A 21,163-nucleotide genomic window follows, 5' to 3' on the forward strand; every position below is an offset into this window, starting at 1 on the left:
ATGATTCACTTTAGCAGTAAACAGGAAAATGGTAATTAGAAATACAATGAGATACTTAATTCCCAGATGAACAAAAGATAATTCTGGCTTTGATGAGGGCATATATACTCTGATAGTGGTATTTTATAACACATGGGTAAACAAATTGACATTCTCTTAATGTAATCATGCACATTTCCTATAACTAGCCATTCTACCCTTACTGTATAACCTAGAGAAACTACATAAATGCCATGTACACTAGAAGATGTGTGCATGAATTTTCACTGCAGGACTATAAAAATAAAAGCTAGGAACAAGCACTAGAGAATGGATATTTTAATATAGTTGTAGAACAAAATACTTTATAGCAATCAAAGTGAATGAATTACAACTACGTGAAAGAAAAAGGATACATTTTAGAAATAAAACATTCAGTAAATTAAAGGAAATAGAAGGAAACTATATTTGGTATGATACCATTTTATTGCACTCAAACATTTTTAAAAAATAAATCAAATATGACTTAGTGATAAATTTATGAATATGAAAACATAGAACTTGTTTAGAAAACACATGGAAATGATAAGCAGTAAGTATAAAATAAGAGTTGTATCTGTGGGAGCGTGAAAGAGAAGGAATCAAAAAGGTAGTAGATCACAGGTGTTAATAATACTTCACTGGTACTGTAACATTATAGTTTTAATTGAGTGGTTTTCATGTTATTATCTTTTAAAAATATTTTATGTAATTTAATATATAATAAATACTAGATGATAGGAAAATAATTATGAGTTGATATGAAGACAGGTATTATTTAAAACAAAACTACTACCCATAAATAAACTTTGTGCAGTTGATAAAAATATTTGAAGTTTGAATAATTTTAAAATAGACTATTCAGAAATGCTGTATGCCATGAATATTCATAGGTCAGTGTGTGTGTGTGTGTGTGTGTGTGTGTGTGTGTGTGTGTGTGATTTTCCCCTTGAATCCATAAGTATGTTTATGGCAGATTACCATATATTTCATGAAAAAAGTTGGGTGCAGTCTCTTCTTTGTGTTCACAATGTGACCAAATATAAAGCTGAAATGAATTGTCTGTGATGGCTTTAGACAAATATGTTTACATTCTGTGATATACTAATCATCATGAATTTAAATCACATAAGACCCAAATGTGGTAGGTTGCATAATGGCCATAATTTCAGATATGCCCCTTTACAATTGACCTGACTGATCTTCATTCAAGAGATAGAGTCTATTTTCCACCCTTGAACATTGGCTAGACTGGTCATGTGTGCGACCAATGGAAAATGGCAGAAGTGAGTTTTTTTTTTTACGTTCCAGAACCTTGGCTTCAAGAAGTCTGGCCCACTGGAGACTGAGAGGTTAGGGAGGGAAAATAAAGGTGTTCCTGCTGAGACCCTTCATGTGACCCATGTGACTGTCCAGCCCAGCTGATCCCTATATAGCCCAATAAGTGAGCCTAAGAGAAATGAACAGTGGAACCACCATGTATTTGTGAGAAATAATAAATAAGCCCTTTTGGGTTGGTTTGTTATGTAGAAACAGATAAACACCAAAAAAAGCTGAATTTTACCAAAAACAGAAAGAATGAAGAATCTATGAACCATGAAGCTGCTAAGAACTGTTAAACCTTCCTTCACTTACTGATTCAGGTATTTTGACCAAACATTTAGGTAACAAGGGACATCTGATTCTACATGTCATGTTATTTGAAATCAATAAATATTTAATTCAGCATTCTATGTAAGATTAAAATTCCAGCAACATGCTCTCCTCCATTTGGGTAACAGCTCTGTAGCAGGTGCTGCCAGGGCTCCTTTAATATTTACTGAATAAATAAATGCTGAACAGTCTTATTGTTGTTGCTGCTGAGTGTTGGCTTCCTCTTCTGCACAAAAACACCTGAGGTGGCAAACTGTTAACATTGGTAAATTTTTTTTCTTTTTCAAAAGATCTGTCCAGGCAAGATAATCATGTTGAAAAGGTAACTAATAAGAAGGCATGACAAGGGGCACCTGTGTGGCTCAGTCGTTAAGCATCTGCCTTCGGCTTAGGTCATGATACCACGGTCCTAGGATCGAGCCCCGCATCGGGCTCCCTGCTCAGCGGGAAGCCTGCTTCTCCCTCTGCCACTCCCCCTGCTTGTGTTCCCTCTCTCGCTGTGTCTCTCTCTGTCAAATAAATAAATAAATAAAATCTTAAAAAAAAAGAGGCATGACAAATTAGATTCCAGAGTTGGACAACAGGAAGGATGTTTCCTAAAGGTTAAAATGCATACGAATGGTGCTACTTGATATGATTTCAGTCAGAAATCTGGAATAGGTTGCTAAGGGTCCCTCCAAGGATATCCTCTTTGGATGCAGGTGGGATTTTCTGCACTCCAAAATGAGTCCCTTCCCAAGGTCTTTAAGATCTAAAGCACTACTCTCCATTACTTAGCAGGGACTTCAGGTACGCTGAAAGGTATGTACCCTATATCCATCACTTGGGGGACTCAAGTATATGTATCTTCTGACATCGAATGTGTCCTCAAGGTTGATCTCCAGGACCCATAATCAGGGCCTGTGAGACAAAAAAAAGTACATCTCTGTGAGTTTTCAGGTTGTTACTTAATTTTTTTTTGTTTGGATTGATCATGTGATTTATTTATTTTTTATTTTATTTTTAGTTTCAAGTTTTTATTTAAATTCCAGGTAGTTAATATACGGTGTAACATTAGTTTCAGGTACAAAGTTTTTGTTTTTGTTTTTGTTTTTGTTTTTCACTTATCTTAATTTCATTTGTTTGTTTTGACCTTATTCAAATGAATCTTTGGGGATATACACATTTAAAATAAAACAGGAGGGCGCCTGGGTGGCTCAGTCGGTTAGGCGACTGCCTTCGGCTCAGGTCATGATCCCGGAGTCCTGGGATCGAGTCCCACATCGGGCTCCCTGCTCGGCGGGGAGTCTGCTTCTCCCTCTGACCCTCTCCCCTCTCATGCGCTCTCTCTATCTCATTCTCTCTCTCAAATAAATAAATAAAATCTTTAAAAAAAATTAAAAAAAATAAAAAAATAAAATAAAACAGGAGTTAGGATGGAAATGTGAATGCTAGAAGTGACTCTGACAATTACATTAAAGCTAAACATCCCTATGTTGCTGAATAATCACATTTAATGCCATTTTCATAGGGATTTAATTTTCAGATATGACTTTTGTGAGTTAGGATTTTTATTTTTACTAGTATTTTTATTTCAAAAACTTATGACCTTTTAAATTGGGTATTTCTGTTTCTGGGTATTTTTAACTTTAGGGTTTTCTATTACTATAGTGAAAAATTTTCCATTTAAAATAAGTGTATTTAAATTTTAAAAGATGAGGTAATTAAAGAAAAATATTGAGATGAATCAAAATGACCTGCAGACACATCATAGTTGTTTTTTTTCTTTTCTGTTGAAGTAGGTTTCTTCCAAGAAATTCCTAACTATGCCAATGAAAAAAGTTACATGATCTTTCTCATGACTTTATTAGAAATAAAGTAACCTGCTGTATACTAGAGCCATAACTTTATTTATCCATGTATTTTTTTCATTAGCTTAACTTCCAAGACTGAGGAATGAGCCAGTAGTGGCAACTGAGTATGAATGTTTCACTGAGGGCCTTGTAGGTTATGGTAAAGGGTTTGGATTTTATTCCAAGTGCCATCTAAAGCTATTTAGCAGTTTAAATTAAACTTGATCATGTTATACATATAAAGTGTATCAGAAAGTATCAAGCATAGAGTAAGGTGAATGAATATTTAGGAATATACTGTATCAGACCTAACAAGATATGCTGGTGCTTTCAGTTAGGATGGTGACAATGGGGATGAAGTCTAAGAAGTATCTTGGAGTAGAAGCCATAGAAGTTGCTGAGTGGGTGGCAAAAGAGAAGGTAAAACAAGAATGATTACTAGATATATGAATTAAGTGAAAGTGTCTGTGGTGCCTATTTATTGAGATGTAAATCTACTGAGATGGAACAGGATATGTAGGAGAAAGGCATTAAGAGCTCACCTTTGCATATGCAATTGTCTGATGTGTCTACCTCATTCAGGAGAAGATCTTAAATAGGTAACAGAATGTGTGAGTTTACAGCTGAGGTTAGAGTTCTGGTCTGGGGATAAAATTTTGGGAGTCATCACTACATCCATGGTGTTTAAAGAAATAGAAATGGGTGAGGGTGGATAGAGAAGAAAGCAGGATCCCAGGACCAGGCCCTGAAGAATGACAACACTGAACATAAATCACTATTTTCACTCTTGTTCTTAGCCAGTGTTTATTGAGTTTTCTAGCACTTGTAACTAAATGAATCCAGACTAAAAATAAAAATAATAAAAAAAAAAGAATGCCCAACATTGACACTAAACAATTCAAGGCACGATTCACAGTATAGCATGTCAAAGGCACAAGTTACAGACTTGCCTGGGTTTGAATCCTGTCTTTTCTGCATACAGGATTGTGGCCTTGGGCAAATTACTTGTCAATTTCCTCATCTGTTAAATGTGACATATAGTAGCATCTACATTATAAAGTTGCTATGAGTATTTAAGGAAATTATATTTATAAACCACTTGGAATACTACCTGTAGCTTTTGTAAACTAAAATTACCTATGATATTTATTGGTAAAAATTTTAAAAAATGATGATATAGTGAAAAAGCTTATATATGAATATAGTTTAACTTAAGCTTTCTGATTATTTTAGTGAAAAATCTATAAATAAAAAGTCAACAACTAAACTCCTCATTCTGTTCCTTTCTTGCTAAGCTAAGCAGATGGCATGATTATGTAGAAAATCTGAAAGAATCAACAAAAAACTCCTGGGACTAATAAGTGATTAGGATAAGGTTGCAGGGTATAGGGTTAATAGAAAAAGTCAATCACTTTCCTACATACCAGGAATGAACCAGTGGAATTTGAAAATAAAAGTGCAATGCAATTTACATTAAAACTAAAAAAAAAAATTATGCAGGCAATAAATCTAACAAAATACTGTATATACAAGTTCTGTATGAGGAAAATTACAAAACTCCAAGAATGAAATAAAAAACTAAATAAATGGAGGGGGCGCCTGCGTGGCTTAGTCGGTTAAGCATCCAACTCTGGATTTTGGCTCAGGTCATGATCTCAGGGTTGTGAGACAGAGCCCCACATGGGGCTCCCCACTTAGCGGGAGTGTGCTTAAGATTCTCTCTCTCCCTCAGCCACTCCCTCCCCATACTCTCTCTCTCTCAAATAAGTAATCTTAAAAAAATAAATAAATAAATGGAAAGGTACTCTGCATTCACATATAGGAAGACTCAATATTGTCAAGATGTCAGTTCTTCCAATTAGATTCAATGCAATCACCATCAAAATCCCAGCAAGTTAATTTGTGATATTGACAAACTGATTCTAGTTTACAGGAAAAGGCAAAAGACCCAGAATAGCCAACACAATATTGAAGGAGAGGGACAGTGTTGGTGCATTAACACTACCTGACTTTAAGACTTACTGGAAAGCAACAATGATCAAGGTAGTGTAGTATTCGTGAAAGAATAGGCAATTATATCAATAGGACAGAATAGAGAGTGAGGAAATCGACCCACATAAATATAGTCAAAAGATCTGTGACAAGGGAGCAAGGACAATGCAATGGAGCAAAGATAGTCTTTTCAAAGAAAGGTGCTCAAAGAAATGGACATACACACAAATGAATCTGACACAGACATTATACTCTTTACAAAAATTTACTCAATGATCACACATTTAATTTAAAAATGAAAAACTATAAAACTCCTAGAAGATAACATAGATGATCTTGGGTATGGCATTGCTTTTTTAGATACAACACCAAAGATACACTCCATCAAAGAAATAATTTATAAGCTGAATTTTTAAAATTAAAAACTTCTGCTACGCAAAAGACAATGTCAAGAGATTGAGAAGACAAGCTACAGACTGGGAGCAAAGATTTCCTAAAGACACATCTGATGAAGAACAGTCATCTAAAATATACAAAGAACTTTTAAAACTCAACAATAGTGTTGTAATGAGCACTGGGTGTTATACTTAACTAATGAATCATTGAACACTACATCAAAAACTAACCATGTACTATACAGTGGCTAACTGAACATAATAAAACAAAAAAACCTCAACAATAAAAAAAACAACAGAATTTTTAAAAATGGGCCAAAGATCTTAACTGACACCTCACCAAAGAACATACAATCATACAAAAAGATGCTCCATATCATATGTCAACAGGGAAATGCAAATTAAAACAATGAGATATCACTAAACACCTATTAGAATGGCCAAAATCTGGAACTGTTAACACCAAATGCTAACACCAAATGCTGGTGAGGATATGAAGCAAAAGAAACTCTTATTCAGGGATGCAAAATGGTATAGCCATTTTGGAAGACAGTTTGGAGATTTCTGACAAAACTAAACATACTCTTACCATATGATCCAGCAATTGTGCTCCTTCATATCTACCCAAAGGAAGAGAAAACTTATGTCCACAAAAAAACCTGCACAGGGTGTTTATAGCATTGTTATTCATAATTGCCAAAACTTGGAAGGAACCAAAATGTCCTTTAGTAGGTGAATGAATAAACAAACGGTGGTACATCCAAACAATGGAAAATTGTTCAGCACACACACACAAAGAGCTATGAACCCATGAAAAGACATGAAGAAAACTTAAATGTATATTACTAAGTGAAAGAAGACAATCTGAAAATATTTCATACTGTCTGATTCCAACTATATGACTGAAGGCAGAACTATGGACACAGTATAAAGATCAGTGGTTATCACGGATTGAGGAGCACAGGGAGGGATGACAAGGCAGAGCACAGAGGAGTTTTAGGGCAGTGGAAATACTCTGTATGATCCTATAACAATGGATACTTGTTACTATACATTTGTCCAAACCATAAATTTTCAACACCAATGGAGAGCCATAAGGTAAATTATGGACTTTGGGTGGCTCTGATGTGTCAACCTAGGTTCATCTGTTGTAACAAATGCACTATTCCGGTGGGGAATGTTGATAGTCAAAGAGGCTGTGCATGTGTGGGGGCAAGGGGTAGATGGGAAATCTCTACCTTCCCCTCAGTTTTGCTGGAAAACTTAAACTGGTCTAAAAAATTAGTCTTAATTAAAAATATCATGGTTTCATGACATCATTTCAGTTACTTTACAGTGACACCTCATATAGATAGCAGCCCCGGGACTCTGATAACACAGCTGGTGGGAGTACCTCCCATCCATGTTGTGCTGCTCCCTGGCATTGCCAACAGCATTCAAATGTCTTTAACTGAAGCTCTGACTTCTCTCTGGTTGTCCAGACATATCTTTTATATATTTCATCTTAACTCCTATTACAAAACTGTGAACAGGTAAACTTGGCTAAGAAAAAAAAAAAAAGACTTCACGATATAGGATTAAAGATAATATATGTTCATTAAAAAATGCAGTAATCACAAAGAAAAAAATTCAAGTCACAACACATAAACACAACCACTAATAAAATGTCGATGTATTTTCTTCCCATCTACCTTCTCTGCATTGAATTGTTTGTGCAAAACAGATTAAGAATTCTATCAGCAGGAAGATAACTATGAAATCAATAAACACAATCCCATCAAATAAAATTGAACTTGGAGATCCACTACCACTTTTAACTTTTCCTCCTAGATTCTTCCCATCTTAGTTCATGGTAACTGCATTCTTTTATTTTCTCAGACCAAAACCATCATAGTCATTCTCAACTCTTTTTTTTCCCCCCATTTTCTCATCTGACCTGTGAGCAAATCTTGCCTTTTCTACTTCAAGATTGCTTCCTGAATTTGACAACTTCTCACGTTCTCTAGGACACTCATTTCTCTCACCTTCATGCCTATGACAGTGTCCTAACTGGTGTCCTCGCACCCTCTTCCTACCCCCCTTTCATTGTCCTCAACTCAGCCATCAAAGTGATCTTAAAATGTTAGTCAGTTCATACACATCCTCTGCTTCAACTCTCCAGGGGGGTCATTTTACCTGGAGTAAAATGCGTAATTACAATGACCAAAAGGGCTCACATGGTCTGACCCCCATTACTGCTCTGACTGTATTTTCTACCACTTTCCCTCTTGCTTACTCAATTGCAAACATGTGCAGTGTTCACGTCCATAATAGGACAATGTGCCTCGGCACCTTTGCACTTGATGTTGCCTTTACGGGCTCTTCTGCTGGAATCCATATGGTTTTTGCCCTCACATCAGGTCTTAACTGAAATGTCACCACCATGTTCTAAAAAATTTTGCCTCCTCCATCCCTGATGTATTTTTTAATAATGATCTGCTAAGCCATATATGTGAGTATAAACATATATGTCTATGTATGTAAGTATTTGAGTTATTGTGTCCATCTTCCCCAGCTGTGGCAGACAGAAACTAGGGTGGCCACATGATCCCCACCCTTGCCGTTTATGACCTGTTAGCTTGTACAATCCCCTCTCCTGGAGTGTGGATGAGGCCTAGGGCTTGCTTCTAGCCAACAGAATATGGCACAGATGAAGGGATTTTGCAGCTGTAATTAGGATCCTAAATCAGTTGTTTTTCATTTGATAAAAAAGGAGATTCTCCTGGAGGAGCCTAGCTTAATCAGCTAAAAGCTCTTAAGAAGAGCGGTTGAGCCCTAAAGCAAAGTTCTCCTTTCAGGTTTGATGAAGTAAGCAGCCATGTTGAGGCTGCCCACGTGGGGTGGACCTGCAGGCAGCCTCCAGCACCTGAGAGCAGCCTCCACTCAAAAGCCAGCAAAAAGCCGGGGCCCTAAGTCATACAGCTGCAAGGAAATGAGTTCTGTCAACAATGTGAATGAGCTCAGAAGTGGATTTTTCCGTCGTTGAGCCTCCAGATGAGAACACAATCTGGCCAAGACTTACCTTAAATGCAGCCTCTGGAGACCCTGAACGGAGTTTTGAGCAAAACTGTGCCTGACCTCCTGACCCATGGGAACTGTTAGATAATAAATGTGTGTTGTTTTAAGCCACTAAATTTGTGGTAATTTGTTACACAGCAATCAAAAATTAATACACTGATTAAAAGCTAATCTCCACAAAGACAGGGCTTTTTGCTCTGTTTTTACTGGAGCTGGTGTTCCAGTAAGTGTGGAATAAACGTTTCTGCCTACCACTGAAAGCATTAGGCAAGCTGGTTCTATCCTCCATGGGCATTTATTTACCTCCTATCAGGATCCACACTTTGGGCTGCTGTTACTAGGCTCCTGTCATCACTTAAGCAGCCCATGGTCTCCCCTGATTCATGGACTTTTCATTGTACTCTCCCTTAAGTCAAGTGCTCTCCACCTTCCTCCCAAATTCTTCCTCTCCAAATTCTACCCAGCTCTTGTGCACATCTTCAGCAGATACAAGTTGGTTTACCCTTTAGGAGTGATGTTTTAATGACATAACTAAACTAAAATCTATAAATCAGATTTTAAAGCCATTCTTCAAATTCCAAAAGTTCTTTTGTAATCAACTCAAATTATTTGGCCACTAGAAAGCAGGTATTTTCAGGTTCATATTTTCATTGCTTTAAATGTCCTAGTTTTAAAAACATTATTTTAAATGTGTATGTGTAGCTTGTGTATGTATGTGTGTTTATAATATATATGTATATAATTATTATGAATAATTCTCACTACTTACATACCAGGTATTATGCTACATTCTATCTCCTTTAGTCCTTTGAATATCAAAACAATCCCTGGGGGATTTTTATTCTTCTTTTTGCTGAGGGAAAAAGCTAGGGAGCTAAGCTGTGGTTATTTTAGATAACTTCCTGAAGACCACACAACCAATTGACAGAGCTGGGAATGACACTTAGATTTGTGTGACTTCAAAGCCAATACTTTCTCCAGTACCTTAACTATCTTCTCAGTTAAAGAAAAAGTTATATGAAACAAAATACATATAGGATCAAAATATCTGTAAATGAGTATTTCCCATTCTCTTATATACATGTATACTTATCAAAAATTGCTATTTATTTTTGATTTTGCTATCTTCCCTTTAAAAAGGCTCATCAGATTAGATATTTTTAAAGCTACTGATGTAAGAAAAAACTAAATCAACCACAGTTTCATAGGCACATCTTAGAAAGAACAAATTACACATGAGATAGTAGGAAAAAAAATGTCTGTGCTGTATGTTAGTGAGAAATGAATGAATGGAAGAATGAAGGGATTGTTTTTCTGTCAAATTTCCTGTGCATGAGGGGTACCTGGGTGGCTCAGATGGTTAAGCATCTGCCTTCAGCTCAGGTCATGATCATTCGGCTTAGGTCATAGTCCCAGGGCCACGGGATGGAGTCCCGGGTCAGGCTCCCTGTTCAGCGTGGAGTCTGCTTGAGATTCTCTCTCCCTCTCCCTCTGCACCACAAACCCCTGACACTCACGCTCTTTAAATAAATAAATACATAAATAAATAAAATCAATCTTTTTTTAAAAAAGTATATGAATTGGTGGTCAAAATATTAACTGACCTCGCTAAAGAAATATGCAAGGGCATGGACTAACCACTGCACACACTAAATAAACAACTATGCATTTCTATAGCAGTTAATTCTATTTATAAATAGTCCCAGCACCACTCCTTTGCTTCATATTCTTATGGATAGAAGCTAAAGGGAATACATTTTCTACATACAGATCACACAGGATCAAATTTAAAATCTGCTTTGTACTTGTGACTCAGAATTGTAATTACCTAAGAGCTGTTTTATAATCTAAGTAAAATTTTATGGTCAATATTCCATCCTGTGTGTGCTTGTGTGTATGTGTTTAAAGCTGTGGGTGTAACCAGCAGTACAGGCCTAGTGTGGAAGGATGGTTACCGTGCAAATCTACGGCATCTGACTTACATAATGAAGCAGTATAACAGAAAAACTTCCAACCAGCCTTCAAGGTAAATAGAGAAGAGTCACAGGGCTGCAAGCTGATGTTGCCAATATATACAACATTAATTTATAAAAGAAGGGATTAACTGCTTCAATGACACTGATTTTAATGATAGCTTCAAAGAAAAATGATGAGAACATTGTGTCCTTAATAATACAATCACCCCTGATTCCTACTGAATGTAGTCACGGAGGCTATTTATTAGGTTCTTCTCCTCATTTAAGGCAAAGAATTAGTTCTATTAATACTACAATAAATAGTAAAAATTTACATAATTTCTTAATATGAGGAAAACACAAATATGAAATTCACAATTAAGACTATAAGAACTGATAACTCTTTTTTTTTAAAGATTTTATTTATTTATTTGACAGAGAGAGAGATAGCAAGAGCAGGAACACAAGCAGGGGGAGTGGGAGAGGGAGAAGCAGGCTCCCCGCTGAGCAGGGACCCCCCCCCCCGATGCGGGGCTCGATCCCAGGACCCTGGGATCATGACCTGAACCGAAGGCAGTCGCTTAACCGACTGAGCCACCCAGGCGCCCCTGATAACTCGTTTTTTTTTAATTTTGAATTTAAAGAACATAAGAATTGATAACTAGTAATTTGCATTCTTCTTGAACTCAAAAAAGAAGTGGAAGAAAAGGCTGCTTCACTAGTAAAACATTGATAATGAAATACTTGCCCAGTCTTTACCATATAGTTATTGACCTCTGGTCAGAGAAGACTTGTGGAGTTTTACCAATGGAAATTCAATGGTTAATAATAATGATGATGATAATACTTTAATAGGAATAGCAGCAATAATATTTAATTATAAAATAGGGTACTAATAGTAATATGAACAAAGATAGTAACTAAAATGTTTCAGGTGCTTCCTATGTGCTACCCTTTGTCATTAAATTTTTGCACCAAACCATGTAAATAGATAGTATTAACACACCATATTAAGGAAATGTTTTCTTGGCAAATCACAGTCAGTGTTTAGTCTTGAAGAATCAGCAGTCTGTGTGCCTAGATGGACAAGAACAGGTTCTGGAAAGAGTAGGTGAGCAGCCTGAAAGATTTTGCCATTATGTCTTCCCTCCCTTGAATCATGAACTAAAGATAATTCAGAGGTAAGTTATTGAAGCCATTCGTCTTTTCAAAACATTTTTGCCATCAAATTGATAAGACCTTTTTTTTTTTGGTCTTTATGTTTTTCAAAGTACTTTTGCTACGTTGCATCTGTATTTTTTATCTAAATTCCTTGAGGTGAATAAGTATTGCTATCATTACATGGAAGAAAATGTTGCTAAATTAAGAGTCACAGTGTCAGACTGTCTGAATTTATATCCTGACTTGTTCACTTATTAGTTATGTTAATTCAGACAAGTTTTCAACCTCTCTGTAACTCAATTTTTTTGTTATAAAAATAATAATAGTAGCTATACCCCATTACACTGATACGAAGATTAAATGAAGTAATAGGAGTAAGGCATTTAGAACATAGTAAAATCTCAGTGCATGTCAACTCTCATCAAACCTATTTTACGGGTAAACAACCTGAGGCACAGAGTCTCATGTCATAGAGTCAGCATTAGACTAAGAGTTCATAATCATGACTTTTAGGTTCAACATTATTTGCTCCTCTACTCAGTTGTTCCCATACTTGACTTTTGGATCCTGAGGCAAACCAAAGTATTATTCCAAGGGATCTTTCATTTCATATAAAATTATAATAATAATAGCATCTAATATTTATTGAGCATGTACTGTATGTTACACACTATGCTAAATCTCTTACACAGATTCTCCTTTAATCCTCAAATTTCTATTAGACAGACCTTATTATTTCATCCATTTATAGACAAAGAATGCAAGGCAAAGAATATTTAAGCTGACAAATACTAGTAAGTTTCTGATTTAGAAATCAAATTCAGGCAATGTGGCTTCAAAGCTCAAGTCTTAGCCACTCATGTTCTCCTACTGACTAAAATAAGTAAATGGACAGCATCTCACCACTAGAATTCATCATGTTCAAAAGTCAGACACACTACACTGTTCTCCACTATCCCATCATCAAAGAACCCCAAATTCAATATGGTTCTATAATCCTACATTCCCATTTGTTTATACCATGGCTACCTTAAAGAACCCATTTCTCTACTTCTGGATCATTGAAGATAAACTACCATAGTATACCCAAGAGTAGATTAATTAATTGGAATTATTTTCTTTTATACCTATAATTACAATATTTTCCCTCATTAGAGTGTGAGAATGCTATTCTTTGATTTTAATATTTTATTTTTTGGCATGTATATTTCCAAATTTCATTAAATATGTACAATTTATGTTTCTTCATTTTGTTTTTAGGTTGTAATCTCAAGAAACAATATAAGTACCCATCATATAAACTTTATTTAGTACCTATTTAAATGCAAAATGTATTAGATGGATGATATCTAGTATCCTGATACTAACATTTTATGCCTCATTTCCTAAATTTACATGACTTTTAAAGAAATATAATCAGGTGGTGCAGAAATGTAAAGGTAGTAAAGAATATTAACTTAATGTTAAGAAAATCTTCCCCATATTTTTTTCTCCTACTCACACAATTGGCCTTTCCATAGGCAACCATATATTAAATTCTTATTTATCTTTCCAGATATATTTACATGTATATAATATATACATTTATACATATACATCTCTCCTCCCTCATTTTTAGACTCATATGCCTTGTATGGTAGTGCCAGATTGTTTTCCAAAGAGTTTGCTCCAATTTACTATCATTACTAAATTATAAAGTGCCTATTTTAGTCTTTCCATTGATGCTGGCAGAAGGTTTGCTTTCATGTTTCATGTTTAAAAGGGGTTACCTATTGTATATTCTGGGCATGTTAGTAGGCTGCTCAGCACCAAAGTTAAATGATATAACCCTTAATTTAAAAGAATAAAACCGTGTCCATTAAAAGTTTAGTGATGAGAATAAAATTTTTTTAACAGTTGTCTAAGATCTGAGATAATAAATATATACCCCCCAGTTTTTGGAAGTTCTTGGAAGATAAGTTTTAATCATCACAGAAGGTTAAATTTTAACTTATATTTTTCAGTTGTAGAAAAATCTCAGTGACATCAATGGTTTATTTCTATAAAATCATCATCTCTTGTGGGTAATTGATACAACATTTTAAACAAATCTTTACCTTAAAAGCCGTAAATAACTTTCTGTAATTTTTTTACTTGCTGAAAACCAACTATGTGGCCTACTTTTTCTTTATAAACATTATGCAATATAACTTGTCCAACAAGTCTATGAAGTCAATGATACCAATCCAAATTTAAAGACCAAAAAGCTGAAACTCAACAATATTAACTAGCTCCAGGTGAAACAATTAATACGGTATGGTAAGTACATGAATAAGTAAGTTTCCCACAAGTACTAGTCACAAAATAGACAAAAACATTGTTGAATGAATGGATTAAATACACAATAGATGTATAATCATGCTATAGCTTCCTAAAACAAATGTCTTACCTCAAAGGCAAATGACAAAGAAGGCATGAAAGGCTTCAGATGACCAAATCTACACAACATGAGGAATACCAAGCAACGGAAAGTTTCCAGAACAGCTGCCTTAGGTCTGAAACAAATGTCATTAACATATATTAGCTTTAAAGATGCTCTTCATATGTTTACATGTTATAATTGATATAGTGATACACATTTCTTTTAATTTTCAAGAAATACACAGTATTTTAATATATTTGAAGAGCATGTGCCTCTGAAGCTGTTTGAAAACAGCCATTAAACTAAGAAATAAAATGCATCTTTTTAAAGAAAATCTGTTCTTTATCAATGTATTGCTTAGTTTGAGCTTTGATGAGTTAGGGTGAAGCATACTTTCAACTAATAAATAAAATACTAAACAACTAAATTTCTAGGATTTAAAGTAAACAAGGCTCCTTTCACTCACTCAATACCTTTATACTTCATTCATATAAAAAATGACTTGTAAGGAGGACTAATACAGTTAACCACTCTAAAATCATGAATTGTTGATTTCTGAAATATTGGGAAAATGGATAATATGTGATTATGCATAATATGATAGGTAGCATAAATATAGACCTTTGTTATTTATTTTGTGATGAATATTTTTGTATAAATGGTATTCTTAAAATTCAAACTCTAAGTTAAATAAGTATGTTTATGTATTTGAAACAGCATTGAATGTCATGTACAGATAAGCATTTATAAATTATCTTGTAATAACAGGAATGAACAGCTACTTTATCAGCTTAAAATAAGCTTCATATATATTCATCTAACATCTGTTGGATAAATATTTTTAGTAACAGATAAATAGTATTGTTACAAGTGAGTTTTCTAATTAAAAGATTCTTGAATTAATGTCATAATACAGATATATTATTTAGTTAATTTAGAATATAGAGGTATGAAGAGAAACATGAAGAAAATCTAAAGTAATATATCTATTTAACTCAAATATTTCTTCTGCATCTACTAATTATGACTGTTTCTTTAAAATTGAATATAACATTTTTATACAAAAAAAGAGAACACTTTTTTCAAGTACTTTAAACTCAGTTAAAACAGGGTAATGGTATATGATTGTTTGCATTCAAGTAATGCGACTTATCGTTCTGTGAATAAAATATTAAAAATTTTCACTTGTCAAATAATGCTATATAATCAGTATAAGCTAGTTTTTAAAGAAAATCAACATCTGGGTAATTTCCAACAGCAAAAAAAATTCTACTTTAAAACACAATTGATTTTTATTATGTTCTCTTTACTTTTTAATATTTTATATTATGAAATGAAATAGACATATAGGGAAATATATAAAACAGAAATATGCAATTTGATGACTTTGAACAAATAAACAACCTTGTAACCACCACTCAATATCAGCACCCCCAAAGGTAGCTCGTACCTCCTCAATATTTCCATCTTCTTTCTACCTGAGAAAGAATCACTATACCCCTTTATGATAAGCATAACCTTTTTCTCCTTTTTAAATTAATATTTTTACCACATTAGCATAAATTCTTTAAAATTATTGTATTTTTTCTTTTTATAAATGGGATTATATTGTACACAGTCTTTTGTACCTAGCATCTTTCATTTAGTGTTGTTAATGAGATATACTTATGATGTTGCATTTGGCAGCAGCTCATTCTTTTCACTCTTGTAGAGCATTCCATTGTGTAAATGTACCAGTATACATGCATCCACTCACCTCGTAAAGGACATTTGGATTGTTGGTAGCATTTGTTTATCATGAAAAATGCTGTCCAAACATTCTTTTACATGTCTTTGGACTACCAGGTAATACGGTATATATGTCCAAATATAGTAAAATTTTCAATCTTTCAAATTAGGTATCACAATATAAATTCTCCCTTCAGTGTGTGAGCATTTCATCAATAGAGCTTGTCAATACTTTTAGTCATTTGGGATAAAAGGTGTTTGCTACTCACAAAATTTGCAAATAGCATTTTCTATCTGAAGGTTTTATATTTTACTATCTTAATGAGAGTTAATTATTGAAGAATTGATTTTCTTAATGTTATTATAGTCTAATCAATTTTATCTTTATGATTAGGGATTTTTGTGTACCATTTAATATTTTTACCTACTCTAAGGTTATAGAGATATGTTACTATGCTATTTGCTGGAATCTATATTAGTTTTCCACTCACTTTTAAATCTGTAAGTCCTTGACCCCAGAATTAACTTTTTATGGTGTGAAATATTTGCCAAGTTAATTTTTCTTATTCCTATGTGGAAATCAAATGTTTCCAAGACCATTTATTGAAAAGACAGCCTTCTCCCACAGCTCTGCAGGGACACCTTTGTCACAAATCAAGTATATACACATATATATATATATGCATAGATCTGTTTCTAGGTTCTCTGTTCTAATCTTTGTGCCAATAAAGCATGTCTAATTACTGTAGCTTTATAATAAATATTGACAGCCAGTGTAGCAACTACTGCCATTTTTTTTTTAACCTCAAGACTGTGTTGGCTATTATAGGTCCTTTGCATTTCCATATACATATATCTTGGAAAGAGGCTGCCAAATTCCAGGAAGAAATCTTTTACAATTTTAATTCCAATTGTATTAAATTTGTAAATCAATTTGGTGAGAAATTATAATCTTTATAATACTAAACTTTCTAATCTATGAATATAGTTATCTCTCCATTTATTTAGTTGTTTAGTTATTTTTCATAATATTTCAATAGTTTGACAGTGTTTTGTTTTTTTTTTTAAGATTTTATTTATTTGACAGAGACACAGTGAGAGAGGGAACACAAGCAGTGGGAGTGGGAGAGGGAGAAGCAGGCTCCCCACCAGGCAGGGACCAGATGCGGGGCTCGATCCCAGGACCCTGGGATCATGACCTGAGCTGAAGACAGACGCTTAACAACTGAGCCACCCAGGCGCCCCAGTTTGATAGTGTTTTAAAGAGATTTTTCATCATTTCTTTTAAGTTTTTATTTTAGTTTCAGCTAGTTAACATACAGTGTTGTATTAATTTCATGGGTACGATGTCATGATTTGACAATTCCATACATCACTTGGGGATCGTCACAAGTGCGTTCCTTAATCTCCATCACCTATTTCACCCATCTCCCCTCCCCTCTGGTAACCATCTGTTGTTCTCTATAGTTAAGAGTCTGTTTCTTGGTTTAACTCTCTTCCTCTCTCTTTTTTTCCCTTTGCTCATTTGTTTTGTTTCTTGTTCCACACAAGAGTGAAATTATATGGTATTTGTCTTTCTATGATTGACTTATTTCACTTAGCATTATATTCTCTAGCTCCATCCATGTCATTGCAAATGCAAGATTTCATTCCTTTTTATGGCAGAATAACATTCCACTATATGTATATATATATATATATATATATATATATATATATGTATGTGTATACAGACACAATATAACGTAGTGATATATTATACATTATACACACACAATACAACATAGTGATATATTATACATCATATATAAACTACATATTATAAATTTTATATATATATATCTCATTTTCCTTATCCATTCATCAATCAATGGACACTTCTTGAGCTGCTTCCATATCTTGGCTGTTGTAAATAATGCTGCTATAAACATAAGGGTGCATGTACCTCTCTGAATTAGTGTTTTTGTATTCTTTGGTTAAATACCTAGTAGTGCAATGACTTTTTCACAGTGGCAGCACCAGTTTGCATTCCCATTAACAACGCAGGAGGGTTCCTTTTTCTTACATCCTCATCAACACCTGTTGTTTCTTGTATTGTTGATTTTAGCCATTCTGAGAGGTTTGAGGTGGTATCACATTGTAGTTTTGATTTGCATTTCCCTGATTATAAGTGATGATAAGCATCTTTTCATGTGTCTGTTGGCTATCTGGATGTCTTTGGAGAAATATCTGTTCATGTCTTCTGCCCATTTTTTAATTGAATTCTTTGGTTCTTGGGTGCTGAGTTTTATAAGTTCTTTTATGTATTTTGGATACTAACCCTTTATTGGATATATCATTTGCAAATACATTCTCCCATTCCATAACGTGACTTTTAGTTTTGTTAATTATTTGTGTAGAGAAGCTTTTTATTTTGATGTAGTCCTAACAGTTTACTTTTGCTATTATTTCCCTTGCTTCGAGGGATATAGCTAGAAAAAAGTTGCTATGGCCGATGTCAGAGAAGTTACTACCTGAGTTCTCTTCCAGGATTTTTATAGTTTCAGGTCTTGCATTTAGGTTTTTAATCTATTTTGAATTTGTTTTTGGTGTATGGTGTAAGAGAGTGATCCCGGTTTCATTTTTTTGCATGTAGCTGACTGGTTTTTCCACCACCATCTATTGAAGAGACAGACTGTTTTTTTTCCCATTGGATATTCTTTCATGCTTTGTTGAAGATTAACTGACCATATAATTGTGGACTTATTTCTGGGGTTTCTATTCTGTTCTATTGATTTATATGTCTACTTTTGTGCCAGTACCATACTGTTTAGATCACTAAAGCTTTGTAACATAACATGAAGTCCAGAATTGTGATGCCCCCAGCTTTGCTTTTCAAGAGTGCTTTGGCTATTCAAGGTTTTTTGTGGCTCCATATACATTTTAGGATTTTTTGTTCTAGTTCTTAAAAAAAAAAAACTCTTGATATTTTGATAGGGATTGCAGTGAATGTGTAGACTATTTTGAGTAGACATCTTACCAATATTTGTTCTTCCAATCCATGAGCATAGAATATCTTTCCATTTCTTTGTGTTGCCTTCAATTCCTTTCATCAGTTTTTTACAGTTTTCACAATACAGGTCTCTCACCTCTTTGGTTAGGTTTATTCCTAGGTACTTTATTATTTTTGATGCAATTGTAAATGGAAATGTTTTCTTAATTTATCTTTCTGCTGCTTCATTATTGGTGTATAGAAATGCAACAGATTTCTGTATATTGATTTTATATCCTGTGACTTTACTGAATTTATCAGTTCTAGAAGTTTTTTGGTGGAGTCTAGAGTTTTCTATAGAGCATATCACATCATCTGCAAATAGTGAAACTTTTACTTCTTCCTTACCAATTTGGATGCCTTTTATTTCTTTTTGTTGTCTGACTGCTGTGGCTAGGACTTCCAGGACTCTATTGAATAAAAGTGGTGAGAGTGTACATCCTTGTTTTATTCCTGACCTTACATGAAAAGCTCTGTTTTGCTCCCTTGAGGATTACATTAGCTATGGGTCTTTTGTATATGGCCTTAATGATGTTGAAGTATGTTCCCTCCATTCCTACTTTATTGAGGGTTTTTATCTTGAATAGTTGTTGTACTTTGTCAAATGTTTTTTCTGCATCTATTGAAATGATCATATGGTTCTTATTTCTCTTACCGATGTGATATATCATGCTGATCAATTTGTGAATACTGAACCACTCTTGCAATCTAGGAATAAACCCCACTTATCCTGGTGAACAATCTTTTTAATGTATTGTTGGATTCAGTTTCCAGTATTTTGTCAAGGATTTTTGAATCTATGTTCATGAGAGATATTAGCCTGTAGTTCTCTTTTTTGGTGGGGTCTTTATCTGTTTTTGGCATCAGCATAATGCTGGCCTCATAGCAAGATCTGGGAAGTTTTCCTTCCTCCTCTATCTTCTGGAATAGTTTGAAAAGAATAGGTATTAATTCTTCTTTAATGCTTGGTAGAATTCTCCTCAGAAGCCATCTAGTCCTGGACTTTTGTTTGGTGGAAGTTTTTTGATTACTGATTCAATTTCTTTTCTGGTTATCAGTCTGTTAAAATTTTCTATTTCTTCCTGTTTCAGTTTTGGTAGGTTATACATTTCTAGGAATTTACCCATTTCTTCTAGGTTGGCCAATTTGTTGGCATATAGTTTTTCATAATATTCTTTTATAATTGTTTGTATTTCTGTGGTTTTGGTTGTTATTTCTCCTCTCTCATTTGTAATTTTATTTACTTGAATCCTTTCTCTTTTTTTCTTGATAAGCCTGGCTAAAGGTTTATCTTTATTGATTTTTCAAAGAACCAGCTCCCAGTTTCATTGATCTGTTCTACTGTTTTTAAGTTTCTAGATCATTTATTTTAGCTCTAATCTTTATTATTTCCTTCCCTCTTCTGGCTTTAGGTTTTGTCTATTGTTCCTTTTCTAGCTCCTTAAAGTGTAAGGTTAAGTTGTTTAGTTGAGATTTTTCTTGCTTCCTGAGGTAAGCCTGTACTGCTATAAACTTTTCTCTTAGGATTGCTTTTGCTGCATCCCAAAGGTTTCAAATCGTCGTGTTTTCATTTTCATTTCTTTCCATGTGCTTTTTGATTTCTTCTTTTATTTCCTGGTTCATCTATTCATTGTCTAGTAGCATGTTATTTAATCTCCATGTATTTGTGTTCTTTCAAGTTTTTTTTTTTTTTTTTTTTTTTTTTGTCTTGTGGTTGACTTAGTTTCAGAGTGATGTGGTCAGAAAAGATATGATTTTAATCTTTTTCAATTTATTGTGGCTTATTTTATGGCCTAATATGTGATCTATTCTGGAGAATGCTCCACGTGCACTTGAAAAGAATTTGTATTCTGCCGTTTTAGGATGGAATGTTCTGAATATATCTGTTAAACCCATCTGGCCCAGTATGTCATTCAAAGGCACTGTTTCAATTGATTTTC

At 34.1% G+C, this 21,163-nt stretch overlaps 1 protein-coding gene across 3 annotated transcripts in view; it reads right to left on the reverse strand.

Moving 5' to 3' along the window:
- Positions 1-21,163, reverse strand: part of AGMO (alkylglycerol monooxygenase) — a 393,108-nt gene that overhangs the window by 130,592 nt on the left and 241,353 nt on the right. For all 3 annotated transcript variants that reach the window (XR_012380236.1, XM_025873380.2, XM_073898903.1), the window contains exon 13: positions 14,492-14,597. Coding sequence is in view for 2 of the 3 variants with exons in the window: in XM_025873380.2 (XP_025729165.1) it covers positions 14,492-14,597 (106 nt within the window). In the remaining variant the exon portion in view is untranslated. The remainder of the gene's footprint in view (positions 1-14,491; positions 14,598-21,163) is intronic.

This window comes from Callorhinus ursinus, unplaced genomic scaffold (genome assembly GCF_003265705.2).
Source record: "Callorhinus ursinus isolate GAN/ISIS: 27379988/994484 unplaced genomic scaffold, GSC_fseal_2.0 scaffold12, whole genome shotgun sequence".
Classification (NCBI taxonomy): Eukaryota; Metazoa; Chordata; class Mammalia; order Carnivora; family Otariidae; genus Callorhinus; species Callorhinus ursinus.